General features: G+C 33.7%; 1 protein-coding gene across 12 annotated transcripts; it reads right to left on the bottom strand.

Annotated features, from left to right (window-relative positions):
* Positions 1–206: 206 nt before the first annotated feature.
* On the bottom strand, positions 207–9220 carry LOC4346026 (uncharacterized). 12 transcript variants are annotated; one of them, XM_066312908.1, is made up of 21 exons: positions 8174–9205; positions 6116–6250; positions 5707–5817; positions 5488–5631; positions 4787–5407; positions 4528–4701; positions 4207–4432; positions 4020–4111; positions 3829–3927; positions 3687–3735; positions 3547–3600; positions 3187–3359; positions 3039–3110; positions 2863–2958; positions 2057–2153; positions 1796–1967; positions 1600–1698; positions 1385–1492; positions 1187–1290; positions 545–731; positions 207–459 (listed from the first exon to the last, which is right to left on the bottom strand). In XM_066312908.1, exons 2-17 carry the CDS (start codon positions 6248–6250, stop codon positions 1686–1688), a joined length of 2328 nt encoding a protein of 775 aa, XP_066169005.1. In that variant the 5' UTR covers positions 8174–9205; the 3' UTR covers positions 207–459; positions 545–731; positions 1187–1290; positions 1385–1492; positions 1600–1685. The 12 variants fall into 12 exon arrangements, with proteins under 12 accessions (XP_066169005.1, XP_066169006.1, XP_066169009.1 ...); XM_066312909.1 differs by having other exon boundaries at positions 1385–1419; XM_066312912.1 differs by having other exon boundaries at positions 1385–1698; positions 3187–3242; positions 8174–9208.
* Between the last annotated feature and the right edge of the window lie 812 nt (positions 9221–10032).

The raw sequence follows: 10032 nt of genomic DNA, 5'->3' as shown, positions 1-10032 counted from the left end.
CATATGAATTGAATTTTTTTAAAAAAAGTAATAAAGAAAGATATTATTTGTTGCAGGATGGTGTAGAGCAGAAAAAGAAAGATGTTTCAAACAAAAGAAAAGATTTGCAACAAGATATATCACAGGAGAAGCATAATTCTGGGGCTGAATTAGAAGGCAAAAAGAAGATAAATTCATCTTCATCAAAAAGGGGTGGCACAAAAGAATAGAAATGGAAATGACTAAAAATAGAGAGAGGTTTACTTGAATACAATGGAAATAGACATATTCCATAAGTTTCTGTAATATTCCAGAACATGTACACTGGTTTGTACTTAAATGTTTGTTTCTTATATCAACTACATTTTATGAACTACTTTGCATTTTATCTACCACATGAGTTTATGTACAGTTGTAGCCCTGCAAAAGTTGTCAACTGTCATATTTGAACAAACAAAATTTATTCCAGAATCAATTTCCCTACAAATAAAAAGAGATATAAAAATATAAGCACTAAATAAAAAACAAAATTGTGAAAAAAATAATGATTCTAAAAAAAATTTACCTGAGCAAAGTCAATCACTAGTTTCTTTGTTCCTGTACCGAGAACAGAATTGTCTGGATGGAAGAAAAGACGGTTGACATATTGAATCCTAATGTTTTGAATGTCTTTTTGAGAGAAATGGTTTGTCAGCTGAACTCTTGGACCCCATAGTTCCATGTATTTTAGAGTAAAAACTCCGCAATCAAAACTAGGAAAAAGAAAAAGGACATAAGTAACCACAGTTACTTATCATAAAAAATAAAAAAAACAAAAAAAATTAAAAAAAGCTAATGCAGTTATGGTCATACTATTTACTCTGTAAATTTACTAATGAAATCTATTGCAGTTCTAGTCCATGTTGTACTAAGAAACAGGCTCTTATCCCATCTAGTAATTCTGAATGAAACAATTGACAAACAGGAACTAAATTTTTTGAATGATAATCATAACAAACAAACTAAAATTGTGCATTAACAGCAAAACAAACAGGTTATGCAACAATTAGAAAAGCAGAACAGTCAAGAATTTCTGAATGACCAACAGAACATACAAGATTCCTGTCAACAAGAGAACAATTGGGCATCTGTACAACTCTAACCAACAAAAACAAACAAATAAAAAATATTATTGGACTAAAAGTTACAGTAAAGAAAAACAACTTACAGATTATTTTGGCGAGGTACTGGTGGATATACAATTTTGAAAGCATCAAAATTGATTTGATATTCTTCCATAATGGAATTCCAAGCAAGTGCAAAATTGGATGTCTACAAAACATAAAAAGAAAACTCTGTAATTATAAATTCCAAATCACAAATTGAACAGTAATACATATATTTAAAAATTTGAAAATAAACTGACCAATCTATTCTTAACTTCATCTTGATATTCAGAACCTTCTTCATGTAATGAGTCAAGAAAGACAAACATTTCATCTTTCAGATGAACAATAAAAACAAACCAGTGGCGCTTGTAGAGAATTGGAAAGAAGAGTTGAAACAATTAAATAAAATAAATTATAAATGTAAAAGGAAATATGAAATTAAATATGACAAGTAATTTACAAATTCACAAACCATTTCACATGATTGAATAGGTCTAGCTTTTGATGCACCATCAAAGCATTTCCTAACTGATGAGAAATCAGTTCTTGATGGATGCTTTAGAAGATCATCCTATAGCACAAGTGTATTCAATAATTTAAATATTAAACATATAGTAAAAATTGGTTTTCAATTATAAATATAATAAAACAGAAATTAAGAAACTTACTCCAATAGAAGAGAAGAAATAATGTTTTTTGGATTTTGAGGGGTGAGATAAATGAAACAAATATCGGCAGAACACAGAGACAACAAAATTAGAAACTTCATGTCCAAAATTAAATGATCCTCCAAAAGAACTGAATTTGCAGTGAACACCATCAATTTCAATTGCATGTCGTCTACATTCAGAATACAAATAAATTCAAATTACAAATCATACATTGAAAATGAAGATTATTAGAAAAAAAAAGTACAAAATAGTACTTACTCTTGATATCTGCTTGTTGATAGAGTGCAGACAGCATTATAAATTTGTCTTTCATATTGTGAGACTGTGAAGTTTGATCTTTGAGGAGTATAAGGATCTGTGCAATACTTTGCGGGATTGATTACCCTTCTAAGATCGTGATGAATTGGTTTTGTTCCAGAAGTACTTGGATTGAAATTCTTCATGTTTCATAACAAAACTCTTTCTGGACTAGCAAAGGTTTTGAAGTTTTGTTTCTGAGAATCCAACTGAATTCTATTCATTTTATTGTACATCATGTTGGTTTTGTTTCAAATATCAGCACATTTCTTAGAGAATTTCTTTTCACCAATAAAAACAACATCAGGTGAATCTTGAAATTTAACAAATAAATTAAATAGTACAGTTAGAAACACATTAAAAAAAGAAAATCAAAATAACTAGAAATAAAAAATAATAATTATTAGCTTATAACCAGAACAGAAAAATGATAAATAAAAGTAAGGTACAGGGCATGAAATATTTGAAATATCAATATGAAATAACAGTTCAGCAAATAAACTAGTGATGTTCAACAGCAAACTTACAAACTTGAGATTATAAACTGAATAAAAAGAAATGAATAAGCAGTGAGAAGAAAAACCTTTTGGAATAAAAAAAGAAAGAAGGTATGTTATTAACTAGAACTGAAATACATTGTAACCTACAAGAATTACAGCAAAACTATGGAGAACAACAATGCAAAAATGGAATTAGAAAAATTTTTAAACACCATTTAATTTCAAAAAGGGAACATCAATGAAAATAAACTATGAGATTATTCATACCTTTATGATGTGACAACCTTTTTCATTTTCTTTGTTTTCATTGAGAGAAGCATTAGGAGAAGTTGAATTTTCAAGTGTCACCATGTACATCTTATCCTAAAATTTCAAAATTTAACAAATGAAAGTTAGTTTGTATATACAGAAGAAATAAAGAAAGAAATTAATGTTAGAATTACCGGACTGTCTGAACAGATTATTGGGCTTTCAACAGCAGCAGCAAAAGTTTGAGACAACTTTCTTGGAGTGATCTGCAAGATTTGTATAAATCAATATAATGTTCTAAAAAAGTATTCCTTATGAAATTTGAAGTTACTTCACAAGTACCTTATTTCTTAAAACAGGATTTGGGGAGTATGAATCAGGAATAACTTGATATGAATCTACAAGATGAGCAGGTGTAATTTCTTTTTTGAAATCATCATTTTCATGATGGAGGTCATCATCAGAATCCCAGATTTTAAAAGACGGTTGATCATGAAAAACTTGATTGTTTCGAGCTATAGCAATAACATAAGAATTAGAAACAAAAAATATGGCAACAAAAAGTAAGAGGACCATAGTACAGTGCACTAAAATCACATGACAAAAGAAATGAAATATTACAATAACTCAATTTTTTTGATGCTAGAACAATTAAAGATATACGAGTAAAAACAAATGAGATTCCATTAAAAAAAAATTTACCAGTCAAGGCAGAATTTTTCTCTGTTTCATCTGGTGGATTAATAGGAACATGACCTTCAATGTTAAATAGGCACAAACATCAATAATTCATATTTAATTTTTTAAAAAAACAGATTAACAAATTTAGAAAAAAAAATAACCTGTTTTGTTCAACTTTGTCATTATTTCATCAATGTTGATATGTTTAATCTGCACAGATAAAAAATAACAGTTAAAAACTATCAACAATTACAGTTCTATATATTCAGATTATAATGATTGAAATAAAAATGAAAAAAAAACCTCTTCTGAAGAATTCAAAATGGTAGACTTATTCACAGGATTAAATTCTTCATTTGGAATTGGCAACTTATCATCATCTAGTATTGTTTTACTGTTTCCCTACAAAAAAAATAAAAGGACAAAAAAATGCTTAATGATTCACATGACTATTAGAATAAAAAAAATTGAAATGAGAACAGAAAACAATGTACCTTTGGAGATGAGGTGAAATTGTTATTTTTTTTCACAGCTTGATTAACATCATCATTATTTTCTTCAACTGGTTCATGATCTGGTTCAATTCCTTAATTTAAAATTTATAAAAAAAATCAAGACATATGAATGGAAAAAAATTAAAAATAAAATAAACAACAAAATTCGTAAATTAAAAGTAATAACCTGAATTTTCATGTGCAGCAGGTTGAGTAGGATAATTGGAACTACAATCAGCTAACAACAACAGAACATCTATAAGAAGTTTCTTAGCCTTGTCTTCAAAGATTTCATCTTCTTTTCCAAAATGATAGCAGAGCAAATGACAAATTTTGTCTTGAACATCACTTGGCAACAGATCACCAACAGAACTTTTGAGCATATCAGCAAATGAAGATGAGCTATTATTCACCTAAAAAATTAAAACAGAATTTTCAATTCCAATCTAAGAAAATTTATTAGAACTTAAAAAGATAAAAAATTTGAAAAAAAAAACTGAACATTTACCATTGGGTAACAAGTTGAAGCAATATCATTGACTGGTCTTTTTCCATACACTCCTTCAGATATTTTATCAAATTTGGAATAGTCCTTAATCATAGATCTTTTCCAAACTTTTATTCTTGGTGTATCAAGTAATACTTTTTGTGAACCAAAGTTGAGAAAATCCAGGTAATTAACCTATGAAACATTGAATATAGAAATTAAATGAATAGTCATTTAGTACAAAATATAAATTAGCATAAATGGAGGGAAAAAAATTTACCGCTAAATGGAATAAACAACCACCAAAAGTTTTTGATTTCTCAATCTTGCTAATGTGTTCCATCAACCAGTCAAAAACTAACTTGCACCAGTCCAAACTTTCAATTAAGTCCATGTCTTCAAAGGCACTTAGGTATTTTGTACTTGGAATCAAAGAAGAGTTTGGACAAAGAAAGCAATTCAAGGAAACAATCATAAAGCAGATGAGAATTTGATCATCAGGAAGTTCTTCATTTTTAATTAACTTTTCTCCAAAGAACTTGACAGAAGGAATAGAAGTTTTCCCAAAAATCTGAAGAATCTTTTGTTTGCCAGAATCAAATTTTGAATGGATTGTACTACCACCAACAGGGAGGCCTAGCACAACATGGACAAATTGCTTGTTCAATGGAATAAGTTTTTGGCCCAAAACTATATCAGAACAGTTCACATCTACTTGTTTTGCAATCCAGAGAGCAAAAGAATTGGGAACAAAACACTTGTCAAATAGCAGCATGCTTTGAAAACAAGAATTTTCAATGACTGTTTTGTGATGTGGACTTAAAGAATCAACTTTTGAGAAATATTTGACTGAGAATCTAGAGAATGCATCAGACTTCAAATCAGTGTCAACATTTTTGTCCTGACAAAAAGAAAATAAAACAATTTAATCAATAAATAAAAACCAAACATAGATATAAAAGGGCATTGCAAAAAACTAACCTTCAAATTTTGATCACCTATGTTGTGATGAATATTAAGCTTTTTTTTCAAACTGTTGATAATTTGATCCCTTTGTATGATATCACGTAGAACCTGATTTATCATTACATCATTGTCCAATTCAATAGATTCAGACCTTTTCATCTTAAAAAAAATTCAAAATTAAAAACAAGAATGATGGAAAAATATAAAATGAAAAATAACAAACAAAATAATTACCTTAATGTTATCATCTTCACTTCTTTTAGACTTACTGAGTTTCCTTTTCAAAGTTTTCAGAAGTTCATTTGTAGAAATTTCATTTACATGTGGTTGTGAAACATCCATATCCTAAAAAAACATATTAAACAATTAAAACATTGCAAATGTGCTATGAAACATGGCTACAACAGAGCTACAACTGCATACTAATGAAAAAAAATAATGAAAGAATAATGGATACTATTCTGACCTTGGAACAACATGACAATTCAAGAACAAATAAAACAAGAAAATATTGGTCATACTATTACATTGGCTACCAAGCAATGAGAATGTATAATTGCAAACTCTTCATGAATTTACAAATGGAAATGAAAAAAACAACTATATTACAAATCAATGAAATTGAAATGTAAAATAAACTTACATGACTGGCTGAGTTATCATCAGAATCACAATTGTAATCATCATCTTTAGCAGGCAAAGACTCAGAATTAATATCATCAGATTCACTTATGGGCTGGCTACAATTATCCAATTTTGAACGCTTTTGGTGAACCATCTATTAAAAATAGCAATAAAAAATCAATAAAGTTTGGCAGACTATAAATTATAAAATAAGTGAAGGTATGCATTAAAAAAAGATATATAATTCCTCAGAAATTGACCACTTTATTCAAGAAAAAAATGAACATTACTTAAACATGGCAAACGAACAAAATTAACTCCCAGTACAATATATATACGTTGGTTAGTACTTTCAACTTGTAAGTCAAATGTTATAGTATATCTCCATGTCCTCACAAATATATGCAAAGAGGTCCACACTATGATAAAAAGTCAAACAATCTCACAAACTTAAGCCCTGTACACCTGATTCACACTAGGGAACATGACCATTCCACAGTTGGTCTATGCAGAGGCACGCAATCCAATGAATCCAGTCTACTACAAACATTAGCAGTAGAACCGACACAAATGGCGTCTAAATCCCCAAAGGGGAAGACATGTTAGACCTAAGTACATAAACACGAGTCCAATAACAAAAATGGGGTTTGCACTAGAGTGTAATCCAGTCTACTACAAACATTATGAACAGCTACAAAAAGACATCCAAATCCCACAAGGCTAACAAATTTGCATAGATCATAAAGTTCTCAATAAACTAGCGTAACAAAATCAATTAACCTGCATGCCTGCCCTAACTTAACAGAAATTAAATTAAGGGGCTGTCTATATAGGAATCGAATGATCTATATAAGTTAAAACCTATATTGATCTACACTTCAGATCAATATCTCAGGCTTCATATTTCTAGCTTACATTTGAGTACACACAAAGAACTAGAAAACAAAATACAACGTGGATATAGTACTTATGTAGCAATAGTAATACAACACACAACTAAATCACACACATCATCATGATGCAAAGTTTCTGAATCTGTACAACAGTTCTTTTGATGACCCATCTAATAATTAAAACAAAGGGAGAGAGACAAAAAAAAAAGCACAAGGAGTTATTATAAGGATGCACATATCATAAGCAATGGAAAAAAATGAAATGAGAAATAGAACATTGCATAGCACACAGGGAAAATAGAAACATAATCAATACATAAATCACAGCAATAATTCACTATCAGATCTACAGCTAACAATAATTCATCAGCTAGCAAGCTAAACAAATAGTTGAAGACTACAAATAAAGTACAAATAGTAAGAGAGACAAAATAATGCAACACAAACTTCTATAAATCCAAACATGAGCAAACTTCTTCATAAACATCATTCAAAACAAATCACACGCATCTACTAAAATAGCAACTCGCAGATTCAACAAATCACAACCTAACATCCGGAGAACAAGGGAGCAACTATAGATTCAACTCAAATTCCCATGGGAAAAACTAGATCTAACTTTACACATCACAGATCACAGAGCACAATTCGTAAATCACATATCACATATCACAGATCACACATCACACATCACATAAACGAAACTTTCTAGAACATCGCATAGCACAAATTTATGAACAAATATATCACAGAAACCTAAAAAAAATCACAAAAGCAAAATCGAACACGAATCATGGGGATTCAATGAAACAAACACCGAAACAAAAGGTGCTCAGATCTACGAAAACTAGAACGACTAGTACTACAGAATCAACGAAACACAACATGTAGCATGCTAAATAGGAGATGGAAATGAACAAAAAAGGAAAAAAAACAAAAAGGAAAGCCACTGGAATAATCTTGCGCAATCGACGGCGCGGCTCGCCGAAGAGCAGCCTCGTCGCCTCGCTAAATCGCCGCCGCGTCGCCGGAGACGATGAGAACGAGACGACAAAATCGTCAACCTCTCCTTCTATAACTCTCTCTCTCCATCGGCAAAAGGAGCACAACTAGCGGAGCAAAACAACAACGAATCGAGCAGCAAGCTAACAAATGAAGCTGGAGAAGAATCAAAACATACTCACCAGAGAAAAAGAGGAGAAGGAGCTCGAGGACAAGATGGAGAAGCCCACACCGCAAACTCCAGTGGAATCACCGCCGCGACGTAGCCTGCACGAATCCACGCCGCGGCGTAGCTTACGCAGCGTCGTCGCCTCCCGGAGTCGCCGACGAAATCTCCGCCGAAATCGCCGGACGAGACGACGAGGAAAAAGGCAAAAAGCAAAATGAATCTCTCACACTCTCTCTCTAGTCTGATTCAGACAATCTCTCTCTCCGGTGCGGATTTCAAAATTTGAATAGTGTATGTGGGTCCCACCATTAACACTCTCACAAAAAAATTTCTCTATCGGCAACACAAAGTGGGTCCCACAAAAATGTAAAAAAAAAAGAAGCCCATTTAGCCCACGTATGGAAGCCCGAACTTACAATAATCAAAAGCCCACATACAAAAGAAAACAAAAGTCTAGATAGCACGAATCTCAAACAAAATCCAAGGGACCAAAAAAACGACTGATACAGCCCAACAAAAACATGCGACAGTCATATAGCCTTTCCGTTTCTTTTTCTTTTCCTCCTTCTTCCTCCCGTCTTCTCTCTTCTCTCTGTTTCACAGAGAACCGAGAGGAGGAAGAGGGGAAGGCGAGCGGGCTGCCGGCGCTCTGGTGGATGGGGGACGGCGGCGTCAGCGGCGGCGCGTGTTCCCGCGCACGGCGCACTTAGGAAAGGCAGTGGCAGGCGAAGGGAACAAGGGAGGAGGCCGGAACGGTGGAGACAAAAGCTTTGCTCCGGCGATAAAAGAAGTGGCTATAGTGGCTTATAGGATTACTAAGGGAAAGGGGAAACTAGAAAAATGGGTTCACCTCGTCGAGGCAAGCACGGTGGCGCGAGGGTTTGGTCCGTAATGCACCGGTGAGGGAGATCGAGTGGTGGCGGCAATGGCCGGACATGGCCGGAGAGAGAGAGAAGAGAACTCGAGGAGCTCTGCTATGGGGAAGGAAACGGGGCCTCTTCGGCTATATATAGGCGAGGAAAGGCGGTGGTTAGAGGCGGTTTCGGAGAGGAGGAAGAGAAGGAGAGCACGACGCCGGTTGGGTGGAGAAGAAGAACTCGACGCCGGCTCTAACTCTGATTGGTCGATCATGTCGGTTTGGTGCAGTGGCTGGCGTCAGCGATGTGAGGTGGCGGCTGACGTCAGCGGCTGATGCTTAGCGGTGAAGGCAAGACGACGGCGGCAGCAAAGCGCTGTGGGCGGCGGCGGCGGCGCGTACACGCGCGCCACACGCGGCCACGGTGCTCGGTGGTGGCGGCGCCCACAGGGAGAGACGAGTTGGCTCAGCTAACTGGGCCGGCCTGGGCCGAGTAAGAAAGAAGGAGAATTCGGCCCAAAAACAAAAGGAAGGAATCTAATTTTCATATAGGTTTGAATAATTTGATTCAAAGGAATTTTGGATGGCTAAGTTTTACAAGGGATTCGAATTTGGAGAATATTTGAATAGGAAGGTTTGAAAGGAAATTATATTTGGATATAATTTCCAGAAGAGATATTTTCTGGTTTATTTGAGTGCAACATCTTTAAAGGTGAAGTTTGAGGGAATTTGAATTTTGGATGAGGAAAATAAATTGGAATTTTCTAAGCACAAGAGCAATCATTAAAATATTGTTAATCTTGTGCTGGATAGGAAATCAAGCCATAGGGATTAAATTGGTGGCTAGATCAAAAGGAGGAACTTGAATATTTGGTAATAAGAATAGGTTTGAAATCAAAGGATGGGTTGACAATTAATTCCAATAAGATTGGAATTGCTTCGATTTAGGTTCAAAGGTAGTGTTGGAGGATTTCTTGGACCATATTTCACAAAAGTAAAAAGGATTTTCAAACTAA

The sequence above is a fragment of the Oryza sativa genome, chromosome 8 (assembly GCF_034140825.1).
Source record: "Oryza sativa Japonica Group chromosome 8, ASM3414082v1".
NCBI classification, from domain to species: Eukaryota; Viridiplantae; Streptophyta; class Magnoliopsida; order Poales; family Poaceae; genus Oryza; species Oryza sativa.
The sequence above is the reverse complement of the archived record's forward strand: the minus strand, read 5'-3'. Positions and strand labels throughout refer to the sequence as shown.

What these genes read in the sequence shown, in the direction of transcription:
- LOC4346026 (XM_066312907.1), bottom strand. Translation starts at nt 6,250, where the DNA reads ATGGTTCACCAAAAGCGTTCAAAATTGGATAATTGTAGCCAGCCCATA. An exon ending in GTGAAGATGATAACATTAAG is followed by an intron (nt 5,632 to 5,706) that starts GTAATTATTTTG and finishes ATTTTTTTTAAG; the next exon opens with ATGAAAAGGTCTGAATCTAT. An exon ending in TCAACAAGCAGATATCAAGA is followed by an intron (nt 1,968 to 2,056) that starts GTAAGTACTATT and finishes TTCTGAATGTAG; the next exon opens with ACGACATGCAATTGAAATTG.